Source organism: Chinchilla lanigera, unplaced genomic scaffold (genome assembly GCF_000276665.1).
Source record: "Chinchilla lanigera isolate Chin_1 unplaced genomic scaffold, ChiLan1.0 scaffold00049, whole genome shotgun sequence".
NCBI classification, from domain to species: domain Eukaryota; kingdom Metazoa; phylum Chordata; class Mammalia; order Rodentia; family Chinchillidae; genus Chinchilla; species Chinchilla lanigera.
The window spans coordinates 15,909,803-15,928,361 of NW_004955450.1; the positions used below are offsets into that span (position 1 = coordinate 15,909,803).

General features: G+C 50.7%; 1 protein-coding gene across 1 annotated transcript in view; it reads left to right on the top strand.

Annotated features, from left to right (window-relative positions):
* Window positions 1-18,164, top strand: part of Adam10 (ADAM metallopeptidase domain 10) — a gene marked incomplete at its 5' end in the record, with an annotated part of 74,595 nt that extends 56,431 nt beyond the window's left edge. The window contains 6 exon segments of the mRNA XM_013518929.1: window positions 783-933; window positions 1,703-1,886; window positions 2,760-2,868; window positions 3,310-3,530; window positions 14,033-14,159; window positions 15,979-18,164. Coding sequence (XP_013374383.1) covers window positions 783-933; window positions 1,703-1,886; window positions 2,760-2,868; window positions 3,310-3,530; window positions 14,033-14,159; window positions 15,979-16,073 — 887 coding nt within the window.
* Window positions 18,165-18,559: the final 395 nt, after the last annotated feature.

Here is an 18,559-nt window from a genome sequence, read left to right on the forward strand (position 1 = left end):
TCCTTTCCTTTTTCCTTTCCTTTTTCCCGCCCTGCTACCTATCCGTCTCTGCCTCTCCCTCACTGTCTCTTTATCTCTCTCTCTCCACCCCATCCCACCCCACCCCACCCCACCCCACCACACCACACTCCCTCACTCCCTTCTTTCCTTCCTTCCTTCCTTCCTTTCCAAGATTGGGTCTCACTGTATACTTGAGGATGGCTTTAGACTCACTATATAGCCCAGGCTGGCCTCAAACTCACAGTGACCCTCCTGCCTCAGCCTCCTGAGTTTGGGCATCACAGGCATGCACCACCATGCCCGGCTCTGTTGTTTTCAGTATAGCAGTACTCTGTACTTCTATATTGGAGTTTTATTTATAAGTTGGGTTTCCATAGTGAACTTGCTGATTGAAGTTGACTTTTAAGAATGGTCATACAGCCGAGCATGGTGGCACATCCTGTGACCCCAGCACTGCAGGCTGTCGTGGAACAAAGAACCCATGCTTTGTAGGTATTACAAGAGGTAAAGAACAACCATAGCTCCTTAAATTTTAATGAAATAGGTATCTCTTGTAATTTTTGCACTTAAGTAGTACCTTTTCTGTATATTTAAGCTGCTAGCAAATAGCTGCGTCACTCTGTGAGATGAAAGTGTGCGTCAGAGACTTCACGCGTTTTCTGTCATCTTTCCCTTACTCGTGCACCAGTGCTCCTTTCCCTTGGTAACGAAGCTCTAACGAGCTGGTGAGCTCTGGACAGAGTTTGTGTGGCGTGCTGACCTCACCTCGTGTGCTCCCGCAGAGTCTGGCCAGCCCATCTGCGGCAACGGGATGGTGGAGCCGGGCGAGGAGTGCGACTGCGGCTACAGCGACCAGTGCAAGGACGAGTGCTGCTTCGACGCGAACCAGCCCGTGGGCAAGAAGTGCAAGCTGAAGCCCGGCAAGCAGTGCAGGTAGCTCCGGCCGGCCGCCGGGCCGCGGCGTGGGCTGGGGCGGGCTGCTGGGCTTCCGAGGCTCTGTCTGCCCTTGTTGCTGTGCTCTTGTACTTACTTTCCTGAGATGCCCTGTAGCGCCCTGTCGTGGGCAGTTGGAACTCCCCAGGATTTGTGTGCTGCGTGTAAAAGGACCTGAAAGGGCTGCTCATTAGAGTACATGTAATTTGTTTCCATCTTTAAAAATGCGATTATCTGCTGTATTTTTAGAGTCTTAACTTGCACTAGGTAATTATGGAGTACGCGCACTTTGTGATTTAGCGTCAGTTCACTTATCTAATTATTTCGGTAGTGGTGGGTTATACGCAAAAGAATATAGTATTACCATGTTTGTAAATGTATTCTAGTTTGATTTTAGCATAAAAATACTAGAAAAACTGCTAAATTGCCTAATGCATAGTGTAATTGTGAATAAACACTGCCTGCCACGAAAGGCAGCTAGAGGAGGGACGCTGTGCTGGGCGCGGTGCGCACACCTATAGTCTCAGCACTCGGGAGGCTGAGGCAGGAGGATCATTGCACATTTGAGACCAGCCTGGGCTACAGAGTGAGCTCAAGGCCAGCCTGAACTGCACAGCGAGACCGTGTCTCAAAAAGACAAAACAAAAAAATTGTATACCAGTAACATGCTTATAATTTGAGATGAGGTTAGTGATTTAAAAATTAGGACCAAGTCAGTATTTAGAAAATGCCTGGTGACTGACTTTCTGATCACCAAATTCTCTCCTAGCCCGAGTCAAGGCCCCTGCTGCACGGCACAGTGCTCGTTCAAGTCCAAGGCCGAGAAGTGCCGGGACGACTCCGACTGCGCAAGGGAGGGGGTCTGCAATGGGGTCACGGCCCTGTGCCCCGCGTCTGACCCGAAGCCCAACTTCACGGACTGCAACAGGCACACGCAAGTGTGCATCAACGGGGTGAGCGCGGCCCTGTGCTCTTACATTTTAATGTCGTAGAGCCGCTTTTTCAGAGTAACTCCGGACACGTGCAGCTACGTAAGGTAGCTAGCCCTGGCCTCCGTTTCGGGAGCGTCCCCGCCTGTTCCCCGCAGAGCCGGGGTGTGTTAAGTGGCACAGGTGCCTGGGGGCGCTCACTTAGCTGCCGACGTGCTTTTCATCTTTCCAGGAGGCCGGGGAGACGTAGCGGTGTGGTTAGGCATTTGTGACTTCGCGTGTACAGCTTTTCATTTCGTAAATTAATGTTTCGTTTGCCTAAATAAAAGCACTCTTCTGATCATTTTCTCCGAATGTAAAGCCTTTGAAGTCCTCCTGGCTGTCGCTTTCGTCCACATCAAGAAAATCTCATTTTCTCTGCTTGTAGAGCAGCCATAATAACCAGCATAAAGCTGACACTCGTCTAATCTCTTTCTCTACTTCTGTTCAAGTTTAGTTCTTCTTGTTGCCATTGCCTTTTTAAATATGTGTTTATAGGGTCCAGTTCTTTTTTTGGTCTTTTTGAGAGACGGTCTGGCTGTGCAGCTCAGACTGGCCTTGAGCTCTCTCTGTAGCTGAGGCAGGTCTCAAACTCGAAGTGATCCTCCTGCCTCAGCCTCCCAAGTGCTGGGATTACAGGCGTGCACCACCATACCTGGCTTATGATCAAGTTTTAATTCAGCTATGTGTTTTGTTCTGTGGTGCACATGCCAGGCAAGCACCCTACCCCTGAGCCACATTCCCCGCTGTTTGTTGTGCTGTATTTTCACATACTTACTTTGACATTGGAAGCCTGTCCCCCTCTGTGAGTACTAGGTCTGGCTGCGTGGGGATGAAGTACCGTTTCTTTCGTTACAGCAATGTGCAGGCTCCATCTGCGAGAAGTACGACCTGGAGGAGTGCACCTGCGCCAGTTCTGATGGCAAAGACGATAAGGAGCTATGCCATGTCTGCTGCATGAAGAAAAGTAAGGCTTCGTAAATACAGCAGTATGAAATCTTTCATAAACTGTCATTTTCTCCAAATTGTAAGCGGTGCACTTTGACCTACAGTTTGGGCAGATAGTCTCTAGCTGCACCGTCTTTTTGAGGAAAGTTGGACGGTACCACAGTGTTCTGTCTCTAGCAGTACCGTGCCTGCAGTGTTTTTAAGTGATGCGCTGGACAGAGCATTCCTTCTGTGCCCAGATTCCGAAGGGTTTAAGGCCTTTGCAGGCGCTCAGTCCAGACTTCCTGTTGTCTGCTTCCGCTGTGACGCTGAGGGCGAGTGATTGCGGTGTTCCCTGCCGAGCTAGCGGAGGCCTGCTCATCGGTGGTGATTTGGGGCGGTTTCTTCTTTCCCTTCATCTTCCCCGACTGGCCCGTCAGGAAACCCGATCTTCGGCTCACTCTTGATGCTTCTCTTGCAGTGGAGCCCTCCACCTGTGCCAGCACAGGGTCTGTGCAGTGGAGCAGGCACTTCGGCGGCCGCACCATCACCCTGCAGCCCGGATCTCCATGCAACGATTTCAGAGGCTACTGCGATGTTTTCATGCGGTGCCGACTGGTGGATGCTGACGGCCCTCTAGCCAGACTTAAAAAAGCGATTTTTAGCACCCAGCTCTATGAGAACATCGCCGAATGGATTGTGGTAAGTGTCGTTTTCATTTTTTAATTGAATTTTTAAAGTTTTTTTAAATCATGTTTGGAGTACATAACAATTACGTTCATTTGGAGGGTTGATACACGTACATGTTGCCTCTTAAGAACTGTAGTAAGAATAGTTTAATTTATAAAGAAAACAAAATGGTTGGACCTTAATTTTCCTGAGCCAGGGGTCACTGATGTTGTGGGAAAATCATGTTTCCTGTTTATACTTACTCTCTTCTTTCTCGCTCTTTCTTTCTCTTTCTCGCTCTTTCTTTCCTTCTTTCATTCATTCATTCATTCATTCATTCATACCGGGAATTGAACTCAGGACTTTGCGCTTGCCAGGCATGCCCTGTGTTGCAGAGCTATATCCCCAGCCTACTTTATTTAAAGATTTTATTTTATTTTATTTTTTTTGGTTTTTCTCCGGTACCGGGAACCGAACTCACGAACTTGCGCATGCCAGGCAGGCGCTTTTGCCGCTGAGCTAAATCCCCAGCCCCTCTTATTTAAAGATTTTAAATGTCCCTGGTTTTTATTTTCTTCTGACGTGCTGTCTCCCCACCTGTGTCCCTCGTAGCTCTGTTGGGAGGTGCTGGGAGTCGCAGCGCCTCTCTGCTCCTCAGCTGGGCTCTGCCCTGCAGCGGTGACTTCCTCTTGCCTCTGTGACAAGGACATTTCCGCACGTCTTTTCCCTCAAGCTGTTTTGGAAAGTCCTGCTTGCTTCTCACGCTTCTCCCTGGTCTCAGCATGGTGGAGAGCCAGTCTGGGTCCTACTTTGCCCAACAGGATTGATGAGAGAGAAATTGGTGATTTTCTGAAGCTCTTGTCTGGTGTGTCATACAATTTCTGGGTTTTCGTCTTTTCTATAACTGTAAATGTTGGCAAGGCTGGGGTAGACACCGCGCCTTCCCAGATCTGTCCGCGTTGCGGCTGTGCATCCAGCACTAGTCCGTGACGCCGGAACTAACCCGTATATGCTGGATTGCAATTTCTTGAGTTTTTGCATGAAATTCATATATGTTACCTATAAAAATTCAAGGAACAAGAATTTGAAGAGAAGAAATTTCATTGTGTTCCATTCTAGTGGGCACTCCAAAAATGGAATAGTAGGCATTGCAGGCTTAATTTTTAAGCGCGCTTTTCTCTCCTTTCCTCTCCCCTCCCCTCCCCTCCCCTCCTCTCCTCTCCTTTCTTTCTCTCTCTTTTTTTATTTATTTCTTTCCTTTTTTTTGTTTTCTTTCCGGTACCGGGAATCGAACTCACAACCTTGCACTTGCCAGGCAGGCGCTGTGCTGCTGAGCTAAATCTTTCCTTTTTTGAGACAGGCTTTTACTGTGCAGTTCAGGCCGGCTTTGAACTCACTTTGTAGCAAAGGCTGGCTTTGGACTTCTGGCGATCCTCCTGCTTCAACTGGGATTATAGGAGTGCACTGCCACGCCCAGCCTAAGCACATATCTCTCCAAATTGTGAAAATGTTGAATTTTCTGACAAGATTACTGAGAAAGCTGTCTCACCTCACTTAGTGTCTGGGTGCTAAGGGATTGCGTTAAAGTTTCTGCAGGAAGTGATGTGTTTGGGAATGTGCTTGCCTAAACCGAATGTAGTCTGCTTTGGAAATTGACTTAGCGATCACATACCCTCCGCTTCCTGGATTTTTTTATTGTACGTGTGTGTGCGCGCGCGCGCGCTTGGGAGTAAGGAGACCTTGAAAGTACAAGAGGGTGTTTGTGTGGGATGTCAGCCCTTTGGGTCCTCTTCCAGTAGTGCTCTCCTCAGCATTACGTGGGTGCTTACGTTGTATGGGGAACAGCTCGCGGTTACAGTAACATGCGACTGCGCATGCGTGGTGACGCTCTATCGGGGAGGACCGTTGGAATCGGAGTTGGGTGTGGTTTCGAATCCTTGGGTACTTGATGAAAACATGACGTGTCCCTCGTGTTTATGCCCTGTGGTTGGTGTGCAGCAGGCGCTGAGGGGGCGTCTGCAGAGCGGGGCCTTCTACCCCCACGGCGCAGCGGGCGGGGCCCAGGCCTGGCTTGCACAAGGGTTCAGCTGCCTTTCCGGCACTCACTGGTTCTGTGATTTCAAGCCGCTCGCCTTTCTTGGCTCTTCACTTCTCTGTTTTTGAACTCAGATGCAATTGTTGTTCTCATTTTAAATTTTTTCCTTTCTTTTTGGATTTTGATAAGAGTAAGTTCAAATGTGACATACTCATATACAGGACAATATATACAGGGAAAATCTCTTAAGATCTTAAGAGTTATGTTCTACTGAGGATATGTTGCTTTAGATATTTTAGTTGTTTTAGTTACTGTGTCCTATAATCTCAGCTTACTTTTGCTTTTGAGTTGGTCTCAAACTCCTGGGCTCAAGGGATCCTACTGCCTCAGCCTGCCAAGTAGCCAGGACTGTAGGCATTACCATTGTGCTTGGCTTCAACATGATATTTTTTTGACTTTTCTTCATTGTCTCTAATTTAAATTCATTGAGTCACTTAGAAGTAAGTAAATTTATTTATGGTATTAATTTTTGAGATGGGGTCTCATTATGTATTCCAGGCTGGCCTTGGACCCACTTTTGTAGCCCAGGCTGGACTCAGATTTGCAGCAATCCTCCTGCCTCAGCCTCCACAGTGCTGGGATTACGTAGCATGTGTCACTATATCCACCTCATTAGAATTTTAAAAGCTCATTTGTTCTCACTTTAAAAATGTTTAATAGAGTTGGTCTTTTAGTATTATAAAACCTTTTTCACATTTTGCTTAGTGAATTTAATGAACTTCTCTCAGTGAATTACAACGTGAACCTTCCCTCGAGTTGAGTTGACGGTTGGGGCCTTGTGGTGTTGATGCGTTGGCCCAGAGGGAATGTGGGGCAGCACACGCTTCGCGGCGTCTTTGGGCTGGACGTGCTGCTCGCCCACGTGGCCTGTGCCCTAAAGCCTGAAGTGCAGGCCGAGCCAGGAGAAGCAGCGAGGTCACACACGGCCGCTTGGTCCCGTTTCCTGGTGCGCAGAGCTCGCAGGGCTTGCTTGGTAGCACTCGTAGCTTGTGGCTGTCGTCACCCCAGGGCCGCGTTACTGTGTGGGTCACGGCGGCTGTCGAGCTGCTCTGGTGCGAGTGAGGCGCTGAGCGGGGGTGCTCAACGGCCTTTGCACCCCAGTGCTGCCTGTGGCCTTCTGTGTCCCTTGGACGGACCTTTTCTGCTCCTGCGGGGTAGGGCAGGCCGGACTGTAACTGCAGCGCTTCTCGCTGCGGTCTGCTGACTGCTGCTGTTGCCATGGAAACACGACTTTCTTGTCTGTGAAAGCTGTTTTTGACAACCATGTGTAGGTCTTTTCAGAACATACTGCTTGTGTTTGCTGAGTACCGGGTGTTCGTGGCTCGGAGACGTGATCGGGAGTCATCTGCTGCCTCAGGTTCCGCATCCACTAGTTCATCTCTTGAGACCTGGGTCCTGGCTGCTGTTCTCTAAGTGGGGAGGGGCACTGGTAGTTCTTCATGGGAATGGGGGAGTGTTAGCAGCTCCGTCCGTGGGAGTGGGGGCGTTTCTTCCATAGCTGACGTGTTCTCACTTTTTACATCATTTCTGTTAGGCTTCACATTGCAGAAGAACATTTTTTACCTTTTTTTTTAGATTTATCATTGTGTGCCTGCCTTTTGCTACTTGCTATCTTATGAGTTTTAAAAATTTGTTCCCATTTATCAGCAGTTTGATTTTTTAATTATTTTATTTTTTGGTCTTTTTGAGATAGGGTCTTGCTACGTAGTTCAGGCTGGCCTTGAGCTCACTTTGTAGCCCAGGCTGGCTTCGAACTCACAATGATCCTTCTGCCTCAGCCTCCCAAGGGCTGGGATTACAGACCTGCGCCACCACACCTGGCCTGATTTTTTTTTTTTTTAATAAGAATCACCATTTTCTCATTTTGACTTATTTTTTCTTACATTTGCGCTGCTGTTATGAATTTAAGTATTAGTGTGCAGTGTTTTTGAAAGAAAGATTTAGAGCAGTGTTTCCTGAGTGCGTCACAGAACACAAGACCCTGTGTGGGTTGGAGGTGCCACACACCGTGGTCCTCTCGGAGCCGTAGGGGGCGGTGGGGGAGTCCTGCGATACGGACATCTGCTTCAGCTTCGCGATCCCAGCCCCAGAAAGCTTTATTCTTGCAAGGTTTGCAAACCTTGAAGACCCACAGACCGCGCTAGGGAAGCGTGAGGGTGGGACTCACCCGGGCTGATCCGTCAGATTGCTTGGGGCGAAGCTGACGCCTCTGGGTCTCTTAAAGGCTCCAGCTAATTCTGATGAACCAGGTGAGAGCACTCCCTCAGAGCGGGGTTTGCAGCCTGGCCGTGGGGCAGGCCCTGCCCCTGTTCATTTTGCCGAGGCTCAGGAGCTGAGAAGAGTGTCAGTGTGTGTAGGTGGCTGAAACAAAATATTTTGAGAAATCTGTAGAACATGCTCTGAAAGTGATGAGAAGTTCAGTGTGCTCCCAGATAGCACTTCAGGAGGGTGTGGCCACACCGTGCATTTGCACGTTGTCTGTGGCTGCTTCCTCGCTGGGAGCGATTGCAACAGAGGCAGCAGAGCCTCAGAAAACCCGAAGTGTGTGTCTGGGTTTAACAGGAAGTCCTGGCCACGCCTGTGGAGAGCAGGGACCTCAGAGGCTAAGTGCCCTGACGCACAGTGCGGTCTGCTGTGAGCTTGGGGAAATGCAGGTTCTCAGGCCCCACCCAGACCCGGCTCTGTCGTCCTGACGGGGTAAGGGTGGAAGTCTGGCAGTCGGCCACGTGCGCTTTGCGAGCACATCAGAGGCGCGGGGTTGTCACGGCGTGGCACGTGGTGAGGGTGCGGCGTACACGCGCTGGAGGAGCACCGCAGACTTCTCTCACGGCAGCTTATACTGACAGGAAGAACCCTTGTGCGTGTGAGCTTGGAAGCTGGCTGTTCCCCTCGGTGGTGCTGTCTGCTGACGGCTGGGCCGCAGCGCGAGGAACCACGTTTGGTCGCCCGCTGCTTGGTGCTGGGCGGACTGCTGATGCTGCAGGGCTTCGAAGGCTGCGAGAAGGGCTTTTCGAAGTCCGGCCTGGAGCGCCTTGTGAGGCGCAGAAAGGGAGCTCTCTGTGCCCTGCTGCCTCTGGTCTCCTTCATACCCTGGTGTCCGGGACAGGGACGCGCCTGGCGCACAGCGGACGTGCATGAAATGTTTGCTAAATAAGTGCCAGTTCTCCTTTGTTTCAGACTAACAGGTAGACAAATTGTGATTTTTTGGTCCTTATTTTTTTCTTCTTCTTTTGAGAGTGGGGCTTGCTAATTTGCTACGTTGCCCAAGCTGTTCTCAAATCATGATTGTCCCACTCCCTCAGCCTCCCAGAGTGTCAGGACTACAGACGTGTGTTAGCAGGCCTGCCTGTGGTATTTTAAGATAAAACACATACGTGTATTCATTAGACTAGTTGATGTGTGATCTCCATTTTATAGTATGTAAAAGATAAAACGCGCAGTTTAGCTCGCTCTGGTAATTCTCTTTTAAAGAGGGCATCATTAAAAACTAAAACTGTCAAGGTTGACCGTACTTACAAATACACCATTGTGTTCATTTATCTTGGTATTATCTATCCACTGCCCTGTTCCATTCCCTAAATTCTTGAAACATTGCTATCATGGCCACTAAAATGTCTCAGGATTTGGGCTTCTGACATAAGTAGTTACCTGGAAAAATTTGGAAGAAAAATTTGGAGTTCCAGGTCCTACTAGGAACTAAAAGTTTTCAAGTGCTTAAATGCCATATTTTAGTAAATATCTGTTGAGCTGAACTAGGTCAAGGTCTGCCCTACCCTCCCACTCCCAGTACTAGGGATCTAACCCAGGACCTTGCCCGTGCTAGGCAAATAAGTGTTCTACCATGAGCTAGATCCTCAGCCTTTTAAAAGAAAGTACTATTTTGAAACAAAGTCTTGCTAAATTGCCCAGATTGGCCTGGAACTTTTGATACTCCTGCCTCAGCCTCCCAAATAGCTGGGATTGTAACGCTGTGCTGCCACACAGGGCTGGGACCGGATCCTTTTGGTCTTTATTCGTTTCAGCAAGGTTTGCAGCACGGGGCAGTCCAGGCTTCTTTGCTTCACCCTTTTCCTCTTGCTGCCGTGCTGCTTGCATTGTTCTTCGTTTCTGCTGTGTAGGTGCTGAAAAACCAGCCGCCGCAGTGTCAGAAACATGTTTTTAGACTTCTGTAAGATCTGGGTCACGTTATGTGTCCGCGGTAGGCAGACTAGAGATAACAGGTGGACCATTAGCTAGTTCGAGGTTGGTATTTGGAAAAATCGCTGGCCCGTAATGCTGGTTTCACAGTTCGTTTTGTTCTGCTTTTCTGTGTGTGCGGGGCTGGAGGTAGCAGGACGGAGGTCAGGGGATTTGCAGTCCCGTTTCAGATAGAGAGTGCAGGCACGTGGGAGCGTACTTACGGTTCTGGGTGCTGTTCTCACAGAAGGGAGGAGGGCCTGTTGATTCTGTGGTGTTCTGTTTTGCTGTGGTGCCAGGGGTGGACACAGGGCCTCACACGTGCTCGGCGAGTGCCCTGCGGCAGGCCCAGCCCGAGGAAGCCCCCGGAGAAAGCAACGTCCTCGCTGAGCTCTTCAAGGCAAAAGCGGGTCCAGAGTGTCGGGTGGAGAGGAGGGGATGCGAGGAGAGCGGAGGAGCATGAATTTACAAACTAGAAAATTCTGTTTGCTGTTTTCTTTCAAAAAGTTTGATTATTCCTGTTTGACCAAGTCACTTGTTTGGAAGTAAGCCTTCTTTGCACTTTGGGCCCCGCTCTTCCCGCGGCAGATTTCCGGTGGACTCTTAGGAAGCCTCCGCACCACCGCAAGCGTAGGCGCTGAGGGCCAAGTGAAGGGAGCCCGGCACGTATTTGCGAGTGCCTTGCGGTGTGTCAGGCTTCGCTCCTGGTTTGCTTTTCTGCTCCTCTATGAGTGTTGCCCTGTGGAGCTCTTCGGTGAAGCCTTTGAGGGGGAGTTCTAATAAAGGCGCGCGGTCTGCTCTGTGCTCAGCAGTGGCAGCACAGCGGCCGCTTGGAGGGTAGGGTACGCCGGGAAGGTGAGCAGCCTGGTTTAGTGGCACGCTCACCCGAGGCCCCGGGGATCGCACCGAGTGGCCTGCGGTGCCGCCCTCCCAGAGGGGCGGGCGGAGGTTGTCAGAGCCACGAGGCTTCGGAGCGGCGCGGCCCGGGCGCTCCCTGCACTGCGCACCGCGGCTCTGCGCCGTCCTGACAGACTGGGAGTCCCGCGTGCCGCTGGCCAGGCGGCTGGCCTGTGCTGTGCGGTGAACAAAACAGAACAAAGCCGGAGTCCATGGAAGACTCACCTAGTAAGGGAGAGGGTGTGCCATCCGGGACTACGCGGAGAGAAGGGCACGGTACTCCTTTGTATGGGAAACGAAAGAAAATTTTACTCTGAATTAAAACTCCGGCCTAAGCCTGGCCGTCTCAGTAGAATACAAGAAGCGGCTTTTAAAAAGTAGTGTGTAAACCTGCTTTTTCCAGTCCAGGTTCAGCCCTGTTCACATGTCCACACATGGTCCATACAGGGAGCTCGCCAGCAGTTAAAATAGATCACGTGAAAGCTCCCGTGTGAAAGCTTGTGTGGAAGTCAGGCCCGCAGCAGCGAGGACGCGGCGCCGGCCGTGCGTGAGGGCGGCAGTGGGTCCCCGCGGCTCTGGCGAGCAGAGGCGACCGCGAGGCCGCTGCCCCGGGTTGCAGACTCAGTGCAGAGGAAGGGAGGGCGGCTGTGGGACTCGCCTGAGCAGAACCGGCCTGAGCCGTACGTGCGACACGGGGAGCCGCGCCAGGCCTAAATGGTCGCTTTCGAAGGGAACGTCCATCGGTCCCCTCTCCCTTCTGCACTGTCCTCCCTGAGCACTTCATCCCTGAAGGTACTAGGTGTGGCCGGGCAAGGTGGCCGTCTCTCACCGCCTCTGAGCTGAGGCCGTCCTGACAGCACCCTGGAAGGGGGAGGTTTGTCCGGGCGCAGTCCACGCGCGGCCGGCAGCGTGGAGGAGGGCCTGGGCGGAGGAGGGCCGCTCACGTCCGGGCGGCCGGGAAGCCAGAGGGGGGCAGCGGCTGGAGGAGACGCCTGTGTCTCCCGATGGGCCCCTCCCGAGGGCCACCGGTGTCTGCTTGGCCCCTCTTCGAGCAGTCCCGTGCGGGAGCCCCGAGGCTCTCTGGGCATCTAGCCAAGGCCCCATGCCGGGGTCGCAGCTGCAGTGGGGCAGAGCGAGGGCAGGGCGGCGGAGGCTGGCGAGGTTGGGAGGTGTGCGGGGGGGGCGTCTGTGCGGGTGCCCGGGCCCGGCAGCGAGGGCCCTGCCCCGCGCAGTGGAGGCGAGGCCGGCCTGGGGTGCCAGCTGCGAGCGGGAGGAGAGGCTCTGCGTAGCCGGGCGGGGCGGAGAGGACCCGGGGCTCAGGGGAACTGTGGGTCCAGGGCCGGGGTGAGGCAGAGCAGGGTGACCCTGGGGTTTGAGCCGGGAAGGGGGTGCTCCAGGAAGGAGGTCGTGTTCAACATGACGCCGCAGCCCCCGTTCCGCAGGAGTCAGTGTGAGTGAGCCAAGGCGTGCGATGAAGAGCAGGACGGTCACGTGGCTTCGATCCCTGCCTCTGCACAGGGCTTGCTGAGGACAGAAGAGAGGAGTCTCTGACAGTTCAGCAGATGCCGTCCTAGTCCGAGGGGGAGTGAGCCGCGTGGGTCTCCGGCTGGGACGTGGGTCGCCGGCTGGGACGCAGCGAGAGGAGCCCACTGCTCCGCGACCTTCTGCCCAGAAGACGCACAGTCGCCTCTGACAGTAGAGAAACGCAGCGGGAGGAGGGAGGGCCGTTCCGTCCACAGGCTCCCTGCGTCCCCGGCGAGCGTCAGAGGCAGGCGGGCACCTTCCCGGGTGGAAGGGTACAGCAGGCGGCCGAGGCCCGGCGAGCAGCTCTCCTGGCTGTGCCTGAACCCCTGGAGCTGTGGCTCAGGGCTGAGGGGCAGCGCAGTGCCCGGCTCCCGGGGTTGAGCTGTGTTCCGGCTGTCCGGGAGCTGGGTGCCTGCCGTGCGGGCTGGGGCTGAGGGGGAGCGGCTCAGTCCGGCCGTCCGGCTGTCCAGACGCCGGCGCTGCTCCTGAAGCCTTTGTAAGCGCGGGGAGGGTCATGCACACAGGGCAGGGACTCGGGATGTTCCAGACAGACGTTCTCGGTCTGTGCGTCCCCGCTGCTGGCTGCGCAGGGTAGGCAGAGGCAGAAGGCTGATGGCTTTAAGACTTCACATCATAGAAGTTTTTTCCAATGAGAGTTTTGCCAAAAATAGCAGTAACTGTGTATGTTATAACAATCTATATTAAGCCAGTGTGAAAATTCAGTTTTAAAGCTGTAAATATGTTTTAGTTACACAATGTTTATTAGTACACGCTACCCTAAAATGGCTTGAATATTTGCAGTTGCAAAGTGGAATTTATCAAGAATGGAAGGAGCAGTTTTCCTATAAATGAGATTATACAAATAGTAATTTTCAGAAGTTTTTTGTTTGGCTAATTGATTTAATATGGTTTAAGTGAAATTTTTGCTTCCTTCTTAGACCGAGTAAACGCCATCGTTTATATCCTTCCATTTTTCCTGTTAAAAGCCATTTAACATATAGGTGACTTAATGAAAATGTATAAGAAAAATAAAGTGTTGCAATATATAAGAATAATTACTGACGTCTGGGCTCAGTCCCTATTGACGCAGGTGGAGAAGGGGCCGGAGGTCCTGCGCGGTGGGGAGGCGCTTGCTCACCTGCAGGCCCAGACCCTGGTCTCCCCTCCCGGCCCCCTCCTCCCCGCAGAAAGTAAGCAGCCGAGAAGGAAGGGAGGGCTCTGAAGAGACAGGCTTCTTCCAGGGGCTCGGGGCAGAGGGACCCTTGACCTGCACAGGAGTGCACGCACGGCTTGCCTGAGCTGGATAGCAAGACTCTGCCCCAAACCAGGAAAACGGGGCCGGGGAGGTCCAGTCTTAACTTACATTGAGAAAATAATACAGGTTAAAGAGCATTTTCACAGTCTGCCCACGAGTGGAATTTAAAGTGAGTTACGTACCTTCTAAACCATGGGGAATAAAAACAACACACAGTCAGTAAGCATGAGAAACAAAGCACAGAGGAAATAGTCAAAGCAGAAACTACTTAATGTGGGAGCACACGGGGCCATACGCACCGGGCCTCGTTTTGTACGTGTGTGTGTGTGTGTGTGTGTGTGTGTGTGTGAGAGAGAGACAAGCGTGGCAGGTAGGAAGAGATGGGGAAGGCGAACGGCTCGCGTCTGCGAGGTGAGGTCACGCGTGACTTCGTGTCTCCGTGAGACTGGTTTGTGCTCAGGCAGTCAGTAGGCGCCTGCGCACTGTGCGCACACTCAAGCCCGCAGACGCTCTTCACGAGCGACGCCGCCTCCTCTGTCGCGTATTTCCTCCCCGAACGACTCAGCAGCAGGCTCTGTTCATCCACAGGCAAACTGGTGGGCCGTGCTGCTCATGGGGATCGCCCTGATCATGCTGATGGCCGGCTTCATCAAGGTGTGCAGCGTGCACACGCCCAGCAGCAACCCAAAGCTGCCGCCTCCTAAACCACTTCCAGGTAAGGAAGCCCCGGCCTTGGCGGGTGGGACCGTCCGCAGGGCCTCAGTGACTGATTCTGTAGCCCTTCCCCTGTATTGAGGAGTCACCGGATGTGAAGGACTTAGCTGATGCTTAGGGCTTTTCATGGGTCGACTTCAGCAAATGACTGCCAGTTCAGTGCTGATCCTCAGTGTCCAAAAACACTGAACTAGAAACTTTGGTTTTTGCTTGTTTTTTTGTGTTCATGTTTTTGTTTCCTAGTCTAATCTGCCCTTGTTCTCATTGTGGTGAATGGTGGGCCTCTGAGTTTAATGGTTGTGCATCTGTTCTTCTTTAATGCTTGCTGGCGGGGTGGGTTGGTTCCCCAGGCGGAGAAGTGGAGGATGCAGACCCTGTCTGCTGGGCGCCTGGGGTGTCTGCCGCAGCCTGGAAACAGCTCCTCAGCGTGTCCCCCACTTACCTCTCGGGAAGGTACAGCCTTAGGCAGAGGCCCTCTTGCTTTTACTTGGGTCCTTGAGGGGTGCAGGGGAGGAGACAGGGATTATTCAGGCCTCCCGCCCCCAAGGCAGTGGGGCCTGAATGGCCCGTCCCTCCCGCTTTGCAGAGGGCTTGCTGCGGCCTCCTGCCGGCCCTGCGTAAAGTAGCTCGGTCCGCGCGCTCCTCCTTCCCTCCCTTGCTCCCTGGCCTGCGTCTGGTCGGAGGCCGGAGAGCCCAGAGGCCCCGCCAGGCACAGTATTTTATGGAGCATCAGAGGATATTTGGTTTTGATACTGCTTTTCCTAAATTGACAGTATCAGTGTTCTGGAACTTACGTTACTTTAAAGGGATTTCCAAGGGCCACAGGATACTTTTTGGACACCTTGACCAAGTTTGGTCTCCAGTGTGTACTTGTGTAGTGATTTCATTTTAAAGGGAGAGTGCCTTTAAAGACTAGCTATCGTCTGTTGGACACTGGCAGAGGAGCTAAGCCTGTGTGTGGAGCCCCCTGTCTCCCCCATGGCAGCCCGTGCTGTCCTGTCACACGAGCAGGCACCTGGGCAGCGCAGCACCGTCCCCCAGGCCTGGTCCTGACGCGTCCTCACCACAGGTGCTGAGCTAGCAGTGTCTGGTGCTCATCTGGACGTATCTGTCCCACCCTGTGGCTGCCGCGGGGCTGGGCTCAGCTGGGATGCGTTGTTAATATAAATGTGCGCCAAGCTTTGAAGACTTGCTGTGAAAGTGAAATACTTCAGTAGTAATTTTAGCATTGAGCACATACTGACATTGGTAATATTTTGACTATATTGGGTTAAATGAAATAAATACTAAAATTATTTCACTTGTTTCTTTTATATTTTTGGGGGGTACCAGAATTTTTTTTTTGGACACAGGTCTCACTGTGTAGTTCAAGCTGCTCTTGAACTTACTGTGTAGCCCTGGCTGGCCTCAAACTCATGGTGATCCTCCTGCCTCAGCCTCCTGAGTGCTGGGATTACAGGCATGAGCCACCACACTGAACAGTTACCAGAAAATTTTAAACTATGTGTCTGTGTTGGACATTGCTGATCTGTAATCCTTCTTGAAAGAGCAGCTTTGCTTTTAAAGATTACAAAGTTCACAGTGGATGGGGCATGGTGGCACATGACTAGAATCCCAGGCCTCTGGGAGGCTGAGGCAGGAGAATTGCAAACATGAGCCCAGACTGGGCATATTAGCAATTTAGTGAGGCCCGTCTCAAAATAAAATGAAAAGTGGCTGGAGATGTGGCTAGCTCAGGGTGAAGACCTTGAGTTCAGTCTCCCGGTACCACCAGAAGAACCAGCGCGGGTATGAACAGTTCGCTTCTGTTTTGATGGCAGGCACTTTAAAGAGGAGGAGACCGCCACAGCCCATGCAGCAGCCCCAGCGCCAGCGGCCCCGGGAGAGCTACCAGATGGGACACATGAGACGCTGACTGCGGCTTTGCCTTGGTTCTTCTAGTGCCTACAGTGGGAAACTTCACTCCAAAGAGAAACCTGCTCAGTCACCATCTCCAGATCGAACCCTCGCAAGTGTAGCTGAAGGCAGAAACGGCAAGAGAGAGCGCGCGCTCAGACCAGGCGGGATGGCTGAAATCTAAAGCCTGCAGATCCCGGTCGGGGGTGGGGTGGGAAGGAGCCCAGCTTTCTTACGGACAGATATTTTTAACCCGTGGCACGCAGTCTTAGAGTACTGTTCGTGCCCTGTGCTCCCTGTTCTGCGTTGCTGCATTTTCTTCACTTGCAGTCAAACTTGGCTCTGGATGAACTTTTATCAAAATTGAAATATATATATTTTTTTCAACTGCCAGTCAAGGCGTGGAGGCTCAGCCACCTGAGCACCGGAGACTTCGCTTGCCAGTGTACATACCTTGTTCTGTGCAGACATGTATCTCTTACGTGCACTGTACTTCTGTGTGCAATGGTAAACAGAAATTGCAATAGGGATGTTTCTTTGTATTATAAGATTTCTCCGCTCTTAATGAAAAATTACTGTTTAATTGACATACTCAGGATAACAGAGAACGGTGGTGGTCAGTGGTCCAGGATTCTGTAACGCTTCACGCAGGCGGTTGTGAGATGAGAATCAATGTACCTTCTTCTAATGACAGTTGGTTCTTAGGTCATTGCCCTTCATCCGGCGTCTGTTGTGTGTGAGGCCGACGCCACGCAGGCGGCGTGGGCAGCGTCCTCCCTGGCTCTCCGTGCAAACGTCGGAGTTCTGCTTCCATGGTTTACGCCCTCCGATCCAGTTCCATTGTTTGAATTGACAGGTGAAGTTTGACTCATGTTTTGGTAGGAATTACGTCAGTAGGTGGTTCTTTTTATTTGTAGGTCACTTGTGTTTTCCACATATCTAAAACATGCTCACTGCGTTTTGTCTGATGTGGAATAGAAAAGCTGTGTCTTTATCCAAGTATTTGCAGTTTTTTCAGCACTCCGTCACTGATCATTGGAAACCACTAAGGATGCGTGGCGTGCTCAGCCAGCCGTTCAGGTTGTAGCTAGGCGTCTGACATTTTTGCCCTTAAATATTTTAACCACAGTGAAGGTGAAACAGCACAATGTCCCATTCCAAGTTTATTTTTTAAGCAGATGTAAATAATTGGCTTTTTTAAAGAAAGAGAAAGCAAAATATTAACAGGTTTATGTGCTATGCAGGAAACGGAAGGGGGCATTACAGAACATTTTAAGCTTGTGACATATTTATTGCTTCTGTTTTCCAGCTACATTACTTACATTAGAAGTAAACAGTATGATTTTCCTGGCTTCGCATAGGAGGCAGATTTAGGGGAAGTTGAAATGATTTCTGTGTTTTGGATTTTTTTCCTTTTTTCGTAAGAGTATAAGGTTTACACAATCATTCTCATAATGTGACGCAAGCCAGCAAGGCCAAAAATGCTAGAGAAATAATGGGACCTCCTCCTTGTAAACTTGTACAGTATGTGGTGACTTTTTCAAAACACAGCTTTTTGTACATGATTTAGAGACAAATTTTGTACATGAATCCCCAGATAGATTATAAATAATTCTAAACAAGCAAATAGATAGAAATGTAAGAAATTGCTTTTAAATCATTTCAATGCCTTTGTTTTTGGACTGTGCAAAGGTTGGAAGTGGGTTTGCCTTTCTACAATGGTGACTTTTATTCTGCGAGAGTTCTTAGTAACTTCTTGAGCGTGGTAGACTTTGGAACATGTACATTTTTTGCTTGTAATGTTATCCTGTGGTAGGGTTTCGGCAGGTGTACACTGCCTTATTTTATTTTGAGTCTTAAGTTAAATGTTTTCTGAAAAGATACGTGCACTGAACTCTTTCCACTGCAAATCAAGATGTGGTAAAAATGAAAAGATCAAGACAAATGCGATCTAATACTACTGTCAATTTAATGTCCACTGTGTTTTATACAGTATCTTTTTTGTTCACTTTGGAAATTTTTACTAAAAATTGCAAAAAATAAAGTATTGTGCAAAGATGTAAGGTTTTTTGAAACTTGAAATGCATTAATAAATAGACTTGAAATCGGCTTGAAGGTTCTATGCTCCTTGAACTCTGACGACTAGCACGGGAAGCTTCTCTCTGCAAGGCAGCTTTTCTTTACTAAATGAAAGAAACTGTTAAGCGAAAGAGGGTCGTCTCTTCCTACACAAGTACAGTTATTTTAGTTTGGAATCTAAAGAAAATTCCCGGTCAGTTACATTGTATTTACATACGGTGAGGACTTCCAAAAACACTCTGATATCTCCACCACCGCTTTTCACTACTAACCTACACGCACTGCTTGTCTTAGAGGAAGAGCTGAGTCGTATTGGAAACTTGTGGTTTTATTTTTATGTATTGTTCAAGGGTTTGGATACTAAGTACCCCATTTGTTTTGAATTCCTGGTTTAATCTTAAGCATATTTTAAAATTTAGAGCCAAC